General features: G+C 36.7%; 1 protein-coding gene across 3 annotated transcripts in view; it reads right to left on the bottom strand.

Annotated features, from left to right (window-relative positions):
* The window catches only part of TMEFF1 (transmembrane protein with EGF like and two follistatin like domains 1), an 80,144-nt gene that overhangs the window by 43,769 nt on the left and 23,318 nt on the right, over positions 1-13,057 (bottom strand). For all 3 annotated transcript variants that reach the window (XM_038552940.1, XM_038552942.1, XM_038552941.1), the window contains exons 3-5: positions 8,037-8,166; positions 3,675-3,701; positions 1,258-1,354 (exon numbers count right to left, since the gene is read on the bottom strand). In XM_038552940.1, coding sequence (XP_038408868.1) covers positions 1,258-1,354; positions 3,675-3,701; positions 8,037-8,166 — 254 coding nt within the window. The remainder of the gene's footprint in view (positions 1-1,257; positions 1,355-3,674; positions 3,702-8,036; positions 8,167-13,057) is intronic.

The following is a 13,057-nucleotide window of genomic DNA, read 5'->3' as shown; positions in this document are numbered from 1 at the left end:
CCATAGAGCTCATTTCTTTCCTGTTCTGTAGACCCATATCTACTTTGGAAAACATGTACTTCAAATCAAATCACTCTAACTGAAATGGATGGACACATGTCAATCCAAGTGACCAAAATGTAGACACAGAACAAACTAAAGTTTTGCTAAATTCACTTTTTACTAAACTTATCTTGTGCCAATTCTCACCAACTTTAAAATATATACAAAGTAAATTATCAGACATTAATTTCACCATGTACCATCCAAATAGCTGATTTTCAACCATAATCCTGAACATGGTGTGATCCTGATTTGTAAAAACTCACTTTGGGCATTAAGCTATTTGAACCATATTACTACTGTTCAGTGAAAGACCTATGTATTTAAGGGCTGAATAAAACATGGAACCAGAAAACACACAGTAAAAATATGAGTAAGGAAGAAAGTACAAATCTCTATGAAATGAGTGCTTTAAAAATACACACTAAGGGGAAATTGGGGGAGTGAAGATCCATTTGTGCTATAAGGTCCTGAAGTCAGCATTAAAGCTTTTAGAATCAACTGTACAAAAAGCAACCACCATACAGAAATGAGAGGTTAAGACTGGGAATAAATAAACAGGAACCTGGGGAAGAAAGGAAGAAACAAACATGACTGTGTTGATGATGTCAATATTGCTGCTATTTCACCACATACCATCTGAAAATTGAACAGACAATGCTGTCAGCTACAAAACCCACCTTACTGAAGGCTGAACATGAGTGAGAAAATAAAACATAATGTGTGTGCAACTGGGATTTCTAAAAATATTGTACTCTTACATAATAATTATTGTGTCTTAAATTTTGAAGTAGTGTTGGATTTTTCTTAATACACTGAAATATATGAAAAGTTTCTGCATAAAAATGCAAGAAAAGAGAAACTTAATGATACTAGTAGAAAGTATAATGGTAGGATAATTCAGAATAAAGTATTTTTGAAAAATAAAATTACCACTTAGTATAAAATATATAAAACTGCCAATAAAAATAAAGGCAGAGGTAAACCTAAAAAAAAAAAAAAAAAACATGGATTCTCATTCTAAAACCACAAACATTTTAACTTAAATAGCAATATTATATCAACATAAGAGAAAAATTAATAGACCAACAATAAAAAAATATAGAAGACACACACAAAATATATACAACCAGGTTCAAAGATAACGTCCTACAATATAATAGGGCTGATGATTAACCTCCAAGTAAGTGCATCCCTTTCCCTCAATCAACTCACCCAACATTTTCTGCATCTTCATCACACTCAGCTTTATATTTGCAAGGTCCACACTTGGAGTGTTTTCTGTGAACTTCTGCCCCTGACCCTTCCTCTTCTGTTTAAAAAGAAAAATTAAATTTTCAACCAAAAGTTGGGTTCCTTTCCAGATAAGCTTCACGTTTTCAGCAGCCATTATCTTACTTCTAGGGAAAATGTACCTGAGTTCTTGAAAACAATCACTTCCAAAATCTATCAATGCTTGTGCCCCAAAAATGTTGCAATACAGAGTACAACATATTCTATGAGGAAAACAAGTATTAGTGCTAGCAAAATAATCCCTTAACCTATGTATAGAGGTGCAATATAGGTTTTGATAATTAATTGCCTTTGTAAGAATTACCACATAAACATTAAATAAGAGAGAAAATAAAACATGGATAATAAATTTGGTCCAGTGATTACCATATTGAAATATTTGCCTGTGTGATGCTGGTCAGCAAATAAATGATTAAATGCAATAGAGTATAACCACTTCTTCCTCACACATCAGTTTTATACCTGCCTTTCTTACTACATAACAAATTCCAGAATTAAAAAAAAAAAATTATCTCCAAATCTGTAAAAGGAAAGGGGTCTCCCTACAAAAGACTTGCCTCTTTTTCTACTTTGTCACTTAGCACAGCCAGAAATAAGAATGCAGAAGTGTGTGGTCTCCTATCATCCGCACAAAAACAAAACAAAACAAAACAAAAACAAAACTGCATACCACTAAGTCCCCAACTCATATCTGACATTTAAGGGCTTACACATTTGTGGTGCTCAACTAGAATGAATCCTAGCCTGACACTCTCAAACTGGGCAGAGAGATGTGTTCTGAGGCCAATTTAGGGATTCAGCTTACTCAAGGGATCTCTCATTCTGGTTTGGAAAAGAATACCTTTTATTATTCAGGGGGTGTCACTCAGTAAAGAAGATATTAAAAGGAAGACTCCATAAACCTAATATGCCTGTTTGGTAATATTTCCGAACTTTCCATTTTTAGTGTCTGCCTACACTTTAGGTAGAAATCGTTCCCAAGTTCTCATGAACATTCCCAGATACCAGGAATCACAATCCTATGTATTTCTGAGGCTTCAGAAACATCAGGAAATTGTACAGTCACCACAAGCTCACTTAAGTTTATGTACTTATCTGCACAAACCCCTTTGCCTTTCTAAACTCATACTCCCTAAAAAAAATTGTCCATGTACATCCTCAGAGAAAGACATCTAGTATTTACACTAAATAAACAAATCTTAAGGTCAACTTCCACTTCCCTAGTATAAAAACAATGACAATCTCCTTACTGAGTGGCTGACCACAGGGACTAGCCTACATGATCTCTCTTAAAATCTTTTCCAGCTCTAAGATCTAGAATTGATGGTCTGATCCTTCACATGTGATCCTGAAGCTTCTGCTTGAACATGTCCATTTAAATCATATTTGATTGTTGGAAAGCTTTAATTTTTTTTTTCCCCTGAAACTGTCATCACTGAACTTCTCAGGATGGTTCTTCCATTTCTCTAAAGTGACCTTTGAAGTGTCTTCTAACTCTGACATTTTAGGATTCTACGAAATGTGGAAATCTGAAGTAAGGTTTCAGGTAGTATTGGAAGGATCGTGACTATAAATTTTCATTTGTTTAAATGTGAATTTAACAAGAGTAAGTTTTCTTTGAGTGTATACCCACAGTAATTCCAGCATTATTTTGCATACAGTTGACAGTATTACAGCTTCATTAGACTTGAAATCATCATTCTTAATTCTGACCATTTAGAATAAACTCTTGTTAAATGCTATTACCAGTCATTACTTTTTTAAACAGAAGTAATTTATATATTTGTTTTTTTTTAATTATATTTGTAAAACAAAATTACATAGATTCCACTAGTTTTTCTGCTAGCCTTCTCTTTGCCGTGTACAAATCATTTCAGAGTTTTATAACCCTGCACCTTTTGAAAATTCCTTATGAGCAAAAATCTGTAAGCAAGGAGTTAGAGATTTACCAATACTTCGGTCCAATCCAAAATCACTTGTGGGGATGATCCCCAAGGAGAAGGCACTTTTGTGCAATCTCAGTTTAATGGGAGGTACAACATTTCCACTTTGTGTGTCAACAAAATTTTAGTGAAAAATAACTGCATAAAACAAAGTGCCCTAGGGTTAGTGAACAGAGGTGTTGGAAGTGATGGCTAAGAGTTTCTTTCTGGAATAACAAAAATGTTCTAAAGTTGACTGTGGTGGTGAATGCATAACTCTGTGACTATATTAAAAGCCACTAAATTGTACATTTTAAATGAGTGAACTGTAGGGTACGTGAATTTTACTCAATAAAGCTACTAAAAACAGAAAATGACAGAATACAAATGTCCTTTAAAGGGATACTTGAAACTCACCTCCTTCTCCAGATCCAGAGCCATTATCTGAGAAGAAAAACAAACAGTGAATAGAAATATTTTCACTAAAAAAAAAAAAAGAAAGAAAAAAAGAAATATTTTCACTGGGGGAAAACATTTTCATTAAAAATTTTATCTTACCCAACAGGAAAATTTCCTATCAAAAGTCAAACTGTGATGAGGTGCCTGGGTGGTCCAGTCAGTTGAGCATCTCATTCTTGGTTTTGGCTCAGGTCATGACCTCAGGGTTGTGAGATCAAGCCCAGCATTGGGCACCGCACTCATTAGGGAGTCTGCTCAAGATTCTCTCTCTCTCCTTCTACCTCCCTACCTCTATCCCCACTGCTCACCTTTTTTTAAAAAAATAAATCTTTTTTAAAAAATCAAACTGTAGGGGCAGCCCCAATGGTGCAGTGGTTTAGCGCCGCCTGCAGCCCAGGGTGTGATCCTGGAGACCCGAGATCGAGTCCCACGTCAGGTTCCCTGCATGGAGCCTGCTTCTCCCTCTGCCTGTGTCTCTGCCTCTCTCTCTCCTCTCTCTCCTCTCTCTCCCTCTCTCTCTCTCTGTCACTCATGAATAAATAAATAAAATCTTTTTTAAAAAAAGATACTTTGTTTTAAAAAAAAAATCAAACTGTATCAGGACAGAGCATGATCCCAGGATCCAGGATCTGGTCCCACATGGGCTCCTTGTGGGAGCCTGCTTCTCCCTCTGCCTGTGTCTCTGTCTCTCTCTCTCTCTGTCGCTCATGAATAAATAAATAAAATCTTTAAAAAAAAAAAAAAAAAGATACTTTGTGTTTTTTAAAAAATCAAACTGTATCGGGACAAGGCATGATCCCGGGATCCAGGATCAAGTCCCACATCGGGCTCCTTGCGGGGAGCCTGCTTCTCCCTCTGCCTGTGTCTTTGCCTCTCTCTGTGTCTCTCATGAATAAACAGATAAAATCTTAAAAAAAAAAAAATCAAACTGTGATAGCAATTCTCATGTAGCGTTTTTCTCATTTTTTTGATCTAGAACTAAACTAAATTACTTTTATCTACCTATTCCATGTCTTTCTCCAAATAAAAATTTCTTGGACATAAATTCATCTATACCTCATACAACTTTTGTAGCCCATTTAGGAAACATGCAGGTGCCTTGCACAGAGTAAAGGACAATAAATACTGTAAAGTAAATGGCTATATAAAAATAATTTTAATTAACTCACTTAAGAGGTAAAAAAAATTTAATTTTGTTAAAGCTTGAGAGGAATAATGAATAAGCTACTTTTATTAGAAAGGGAGGAAAAGAGCTTTGGGTCTTGCTCCAAAAATCTTAATGAAATCTGTGGATAAATGCCAAAAGCCAAAAGGTAAGAAAAAGCCTAAAGGCTTAAAAGGAAAGAACTTCAGAATTGAGGTTTTCATGTTACTGATAAAATTAGCTTTCTCTAGGAAACCTAGCCAGAATGACTCTGACCAGTGTAGGTGAGACACTCATTATTAACAAAATTAAAGAGGCTGCCTCAAAATTATCAGCAAGAAGTCAGCCTAAAATGTAATTAATATCAAGTATTTACCCTATCAATCCTAAAAAGGCCAACATATGGTGCAGAGCACGTTACAAAGGGAGTAATGCTATAGTATCACCAGCATGGTATAGAAAAAAAAGCAGAGATGGCAAGTAAAGAACCTGACACACTTTACCCAGCATTTTCAGGGGATGAGGGAGACACAGGTTCAGGAACTCACTCCGATATTTCAAATGGTTCCCCAGAGTGAGAGACAACACCCTTCACAATATCACTCCTTTCCCTTTAACACCCTTCACAATATCACTCCTTTCCCTTTAACACCCTTCACAATATCACTCCTTTCCCTTTAACATACTTCAGACAATAATCAAATCCCCAAAACATGGTAGAAACAGAAGGAACTAGAAGAATACATATTTTTTGTAATATCCACTATAAAATCTTCATAGGATTTTATAAAGTCTTAAATTGCACTCAGTTTTGATTGATCAATCATAAATAATTACATCTGAGTAAGGAGGAAAAGAATGGAAGAGCAGAAAAAGAAAGACAAGAAATAAAGGAACTCAATTTAAAATTGTTTTATGACCAAACTTTTCCTTCTATTCTATGTACATTGGCTGGGTACATATTATGTGCTAGGCAACATGATAAATCCCACAAATAAATTGATAAGTAAGAAAGTCCCAGTGCATGAGTTACTCACAATCTGTTTTCAACCCATGCCCAATTTTAATAAATATAATACCTCATACCTTCCTTTAGTGTCCTTTAAAATTCTAAAAAATAAATAAATAAATAAATAAATAGTGACTACTCTGATAAGATTGAGTTCTTCTTGTAGATTATATTTTCATTGCACACATGTCTTCCCCCATCCATGCAACTCCACCCCAACCCTGGGACTATGATATACCTCCCTCAGCAGGCAAATTGCCTTCCTGTTGAGAAGCAACTGCTCTGGCGGCAGGAGGCACACGTGTCAGATAAATGAGATACAGTATGATATATACAGAGAGATATGCACAAAGTGTAAACAAACTCTGCCAGGAGATACCACAGAAGAAAAAATTTCAGAGGAAAAAAGGCTAAACCTCAATCTTAAGGCAAAAGAAAGGAGTTTTCAAGTAAACAAAGGAGAATGTTATTTCTAGCACAGGGACCAGGACCAATAAAAAGAGCAAATGAGAGGAACAACACTGGCCCACCAAGCAACTAATGAGATCAATACAGCACCTCACAGTTTAACTCATTCAATCTTCATTTAACAATCCCAAGAGATGATATCCAATTTAATAATTTAAGTAACTAGGGCTCAGAGGGGCTAAGTGACTTGTCCAAGGTCATATAGTAAACAAGAGCTGGAGTTAACATCAAGTCTTTCAACCCCAGTGCAGTGCTCTTTCCAATCTACCACCTTCTTCTATTGTTTAATGTTCACTGCCTATCAAAATACTTTGTGTCTTCAATACATGCTCCTCATAAGGGTATAAGGGATATATAATTAACTTGGGATTATAAAGAGGTCTATGTTCTTTTTTAGTTTCTAAACCAAGTCTGTGAAACACAAGGTACTTAGAGAAATATATAAGAATCACAACAAGGGAACCCTGGGTGGCACAGCGGTTTAGCGCCTGCCTTTGGCCCAGGGCACGATCCTGGAGACCCGGGATCGAATCCCACGTCGGGCTCCCGGTGCATGGAGCCTGCTTCTCCCTCTGCCTATGTCTCTGCCTCTCTCTCTCTCTCTCTCTCTCTCTGTATGACTATCATAAATAAATAAAAAAAAATTAAAAATTAAAAGAATCACAACAAATGATAGTCTATTGGCCTAAGAACACAATCATTTCACCAAGCACCTAATTATTTGGTATAAGGAAAAGAATATAGCCTTGTCCAAAGATAGGTCTGGTCTTTGCCCTTAGCTTCTGGAAGGTAATCTATATCATACCTAATGGAAATGTCATGTTTAAGTAGGGTGCTGACCATATCAGATCTTAGGGTGAAGGCTGGCCACACTCAACAGTCCTAGAGTGAAGCCTGGGCACACCACAAGGACCAACCTTAGAGTGGGGAGCTCTCATTCACATGGTATTAGCAGACCTGGAGTTGGAGATCAACCACATGGACAATAGATCCCTCATGCTTATGTAATGGAGCCCCAGTAAAAATTCTGAACATGGGCACTGTAATATATAGGGAAAGAAATACAGTATATAAGAAGTGTCCACACCTTTACTACTAACCTTCATCCAGTAATTCTAATTATAATACTTCACCTATATCCCTGTCCCCAAATACAAATGCAAGTAAGAAACTTACATCAGTGCCTTCCAAAATTAACTACTACAGATTCAGGAAGGAAAAGAGAAGGAAGGAAATGCAAAAAACTGGAGGAAGATAGGTGACAAGGATTGGCAGGCAGAATAGAAAAGATATAAAAAGAGACAAGCTTGGAAAGAGACACATCCTGAAATGCCACTAATGGCTTTCTACGGATATTCTCCACCCTTTCCCATGCCAAGAAAATAAAAATCAACAAAACAAACCCAGTATCATTTCCCACACCAAATCCTGTTCTAATATTCAAACCATAAGGCAAAAGATACGCAGCAAAGTCCCCACGAAAATGGCAGGAAACATTAACAATGTAAGAGAAGTAAAGTATTAGACCATCTGGGGTTAAAAAGCAACAACATGAAATGCAAACAAAAAAGAGCTCCTTCACTCCCCACACATCTGATCCACACAGCAGTTCTGAGAATACACCTCTGACTGGAAATTTCCTTTTAGAAATCATGGTGGAATCATTTCTAACATTTATTCAGAAAAATACCGCACATACCAGAGTAGCATGGTCCTCTTGCTACTACTGTTATCTCTTTCTGGTGCTTACAAGCAGCCCTTCGGAGAAAGCATTCATTTTGATAAGTGTCCCCATTTGATCCACAGACAGGAATGTAATTTGTATGGCACTGCAAAAGAAACAAAAATAAATTCTCAAAACTAGGCATGAATATTAATAGCTTACTTCATATTCATGAATGTAATACCATAGTATTATGACATACTTCTACTACAGAATCATTTGTTCTTTTATTTGTTTTTTTTTTAAAGTATCACTTTATCACATCTTTTTTCACATTTATAATGAAAATAACTATCAACTAACCATTAAAATGAGAATGAAAATCTCATGTTATCTACTTCATTTGCTTCCTATAAAAATCAAGACAGGTAAGAGGGAAATTCTTGGCAATGTCTGCAATAAGCTAAGACACACTAATTATATAATGTCATTTTATTCTTTTTAAGATTTTATTTATTTATTTGACAGAGACAGAGCACACAAAAGCAGGGGGAACAGCAGGCAGAAGGAGAGGAAGAAGCAGAGCAGAGAGCCCAATATGGGGCTAGATGCCAGGACCCTGGGATCATGACCTAAGCTGAAGGCAGATACTTAACCGACTGAGACACCCAGGTGCCCCATAATGTCATTTTATTATTAGCAAAATTCATTTATTCAATACCTCTAGAATGCAAAGTCCCAAGGTAAACGCTATAGAAAACACACACAAAAAACACACACTATCCATATGACTGTGGACTAGCATCATCACCATTTTCCCCACATGTAAAATGGTAATTATAATAAGCATCTACCTACTAAAGTTGTTGTGAGAATTAAATAAGAGAAATCCATCTTTAGCATTTATTTCTGGTCACAGTAAATTCTTAATACAGTCAAGAACTGTGCTGAATACAATAAATAAGAAAATAATAACAAGGTTGTGATGGTCAATTTTATGTGCCAACCTGACTAGGCCCCACAGTTCCCAGATTAAACATTATTTCTGGATGTTCTATGAGGGTGTTTCTGGATGAATTTTCATTTGAATCAATGGATTGAGTAAGCTCTCTCTCCAATGTTGATGGGATCATCCAATCCCTGAGAGCCTAAGTAGAACAAAAAAGCAGGGGAAAGGAGAATTGGGTTTCCCTTCCTGTTGATTTTGGACATGCATATTCTCCTGGTTCTGAGGCCTTCAGGCTTGGACTGGAACTAAACTACCAGTTTTCCTCAACCTCCAGCAAACAGACAGCAGATTATGAGATTTTTCAGCCTCCATAATCAAGCAAACCAATCCCTTATAATATAAACACGCTCCACTTACCCCTCATCCTGGGTGTGTGTGTGTGTGTGTGTGTGTGTATTTATTTATTTATTTCCTACTGGTTCTATTTCTCTGGAGAACCCTAATACAAAGATCTTATAAGAGGGCATGACACCTAGCAAGAGCAGATACTGATAAATTCAGGAAAAAAGACATAGTCCAGAGAACTCTAAGAGAAAATCAAAGAGGAAGAAAGAAAATAGGAGAAAAGTCGTAAGAACTCCTCATTGTACATAACCCAAGATTTTTGTTGTTTTTGTTTTTCTTTTAAAGATTTATTGGAGGGACGCCTCGGTAGCTCAGCGGTTGAGCATCTGCCTTCGGCTCAGCGCGTAGTCCTGGTCTGGGGATCGAGTCCCACATCGGGCTCCCTGCATGGAGCCTGCTTCTCCCTCTGCCTGTGTCTCTGCCTCTGTCTCTCTCTCTCTCTCTCTGTCTCTCATGAATAAATAAAATCTTTTAAAAAATAAAATAAAATAAAGATTTATTGGAGACAGAGAGCACAAGTGGGAGGGGCAGAAGGAGAGGGAGAGTCTTAAGCAGACTCCACGCTGACCACAGAACAAAACGAGGGGCTCAAGCTCACAACCCTGAGATCATGACCAAGGCTGAAACCAAGAGTTGGATGCATAATCAACTACGCTACCCCCATAACCCAAGTTTTAATGGAAAGATGCAATTTTGATCGTTTTTATTGGTACAAAATAAAAGTAGCTTTGTTTATATAATGTGGTAAGATATAATAGCTCTTATTAGCAGACTGAAAAAAACAATTTTAGACTTCATTTAAAATTCTGTGATGTTAAAATGTGTTTAAATTATATGCCAGAAAGCTCATGTTAACACTAAAAGCATGCTGAATCATAAGCAAGTTTTTTAAATGAATTGAAAGATACTGCCAAAACGCCCAGCAGAGAAGTGTTTAATGGACATATGAGGTGATTTTTCTTCAACTGGCAATAACCTAAGTCTAACTTGAATAGATTTATAAATTATAAGAAGGCAGAGTAGTCAAAGGAAGGTTCGTTCAGCAGCAGGATCAAATCATGCTGTAAGCCCTTAGGCAGTTTGCTCCTACAGGGCAAGCAACTTGTCTTCAAACATCTTTATATCCTCAGCATCTAGCACTGAGCACAAAGCAAGCACTGGATAAACGTCTAGTGATCTCAACTCCTAACTTTTATTTCTCTTTCTGGCTTTGCCACCATGTAAGAATCCAGACAGATCATGAGAGGATTTTCTAGCTGTCCAAATACATTAAACAGGTCAAAAAGGCTATTTCTTTATAATCTCAGAGTTGTAGGGAAAGATTTTCAATTAACGAAAAGCAGAACCATAAAGACAAAAATAAATATGATATGAAAATTTTAAACTTCTTTATATCAAAAATTATAAACAAAATGAAAATGACACTAATCTTTTTAACATTTTTATGATCTGTATAAACTAAAAGGAACACTGTCGGTCCCGACAGCCTGGGTGGCTCAGCAGTTGAACATCTGCCTTCGATCCAGGGCATGATCCTGGAGTCCCACAATCGAGTCCCACATCGGGCTCCCTGCATGGAGCCTTACTTCTCCCTCTGCCTATGCCTCTGCCCCTCTCTCTCTCTGTGTCTCTCATGAATAAATAAATAAAATCTATTTAAAAAAAACACTCTCTAAGGTAAATACTATTGAGTGATCTAGTACTTGACTGAGAAATTAAAACACCTACAAGAAGAGCAATCAGTAGTCTGGAGTGAAAGGAAGACATTTTTTCATTGTATTATATATCTTCTTATATAATGTTCAAGTTGTTTAATATGGACATTTATTACTCTTTGAAAAACATAAAAACAGTACCTACATCATAGGTTCTCATGAGAGTTTATGAGTTATAGAGACTTTTATACACATATACATATATATTTTTTTAAGGATTATTTATTCATGAGAGAGAGAGGCACAGACACAGGCAGAGGGAGAAGCAAGCTCCTCACAGGGAGCCTGATGCAGGACTCGATCCTGGATCCTGGGATCACAACCTGAACCGAAGGCAGACGCCCAACTGCTGAGCCATCCAGGCGTCCCTGTACATATATATTTAGAACTGTTAATGGATATAATGCTCCTCATAAGCAACATGTAAGTACTCAAATAGTGTACTGTATATAGTATATGCACATATATACTCAAGTACATATGTTTACAAATCAAACAAGGGAAAAAGAAAATACTCCAAAAAATGGGCAAAGAATATGAAATACTGATTCATCAAATAAATGATCAATAAATATATAGCACTTTTTCAGTTTCTCTAATAATCAAATGAAATTTTTTTTTATTTTTTTTGTTTTACTGATTTACAGAACTTAAAAGGATTAACAAAATCCACTACCAAGAGGCCAAGGGGAAACAAGCAGTCAGATATGTTGCTATTGGTTAAGAATGTTATCTGCACATGAGCATCCCATTGGCTCAATTGCACAGCAAGGAATTTAACCTAAAGAAATTTAAGACAGTTGGAAGAAGGAACAGCTTCAGTCTTCCCAATACATGGGTGACTAAAACACCAATAAGAAACCTACAATCTGGGACACCTGGGTGGCTCAGTGGTTGAGCGTCTGCCTTCGGCTTAGGTAGTGATCCTGGGGTCCTAGGATCAAGTCCCACATGGGGATCCCTGCAGTGAGCCTGCTTCTCCCTCTGCTATGTCTCTGCCTCTCTCTGTGTGTCTTTCATGAATAAATAAAATCTTTAAAAAAAACAAACATCTCTATGAATAAATAAATAAAATCTTAAAAAAAAAAGAAACAAATCTTTCTGGATTAAAAATCTACAATCTTTCTGGATTAAAAACCAAAAGATAGAGTTCAGGGCAATCAGAGCCACTAAAAAGAGAGAAAAACTCAGAAAGGAGAGAGTCTGAAGAGACTCCAGATTCTGTATATAAATTCAGATCAAATTTCTGGCTGACTCCCAAACCACTCATGGGGCTGACTCCAAGTAGCCCAGCTAAGGCTAAAAGTAATGAACTAATATTTGTGTTGCTTCCCACAACAGTTGAGTTCAGCCAACGTAACAGTTTCAAAAGTGACAGTACTCTTCAGGGGAACCTAAGAGAATTCAAACACCTTAAAATATCATTCACAATGTGTAGGATAAATTCAAAATTACTCTAATACAAAGAAAAAGCAAATCATAATCCATTCTCAAGTGGAAAATTAACAGAGATGATCCCTCAGATGTCCTAAATGCTCAAATTAAGAAAGATTTCAAAGCAGAAATAGCATCTATGCTCAAGGAAAATATTCCTGTAATGAGTGAAAAGATAGGAAATCTCAAGAAATCAAAACTATCGGGTGCCTGGGTGGTATAGTCAGTTGAGTGTCTGACTCTTGGTTTCAGCTTAGGTTATAATCCTATGGTCATGAGATCGAGCCCCACACACTGGGCTCCACACCATGCATGGAGCCTGCTTAAGATTCTTTCTCTCTCTCTCTCCCTCTTCCTCAGCCCCTCCCAATCCCTCCTTCTCTCAAAAAAAAAAAAAAAATCTGAAAATAAAAACTCATTGGATGGACTGAATGGAGAGGACAGAAGAAAGGATCAGGGAACCTGAAAACAGACCATAAGAAATTATCTAATGTGAAGAACAGAAAAAAGTAAAAGTCCACAAGGGCTTATACACACTATGTACACCAATACCT

The sequence above is a fragment of the Canis lupus genome, chromosome 11 (genome assembly GCF_011100685.1).
Source record: "Canis lupus familiaris isolate Mischka breed German Shepherd chromosome 11, alternate assembly UU_Cfam_GSD_1.0, whole genome shotgun sequence".
NCBI lineage: Eukaryota > Metazoa > Chordata > Mammalia > Carnivora > Canidae > Canis > Canis lupus.
This window is presented reverse-complemented; position numbering and strand designations above follow the sequence as displayed.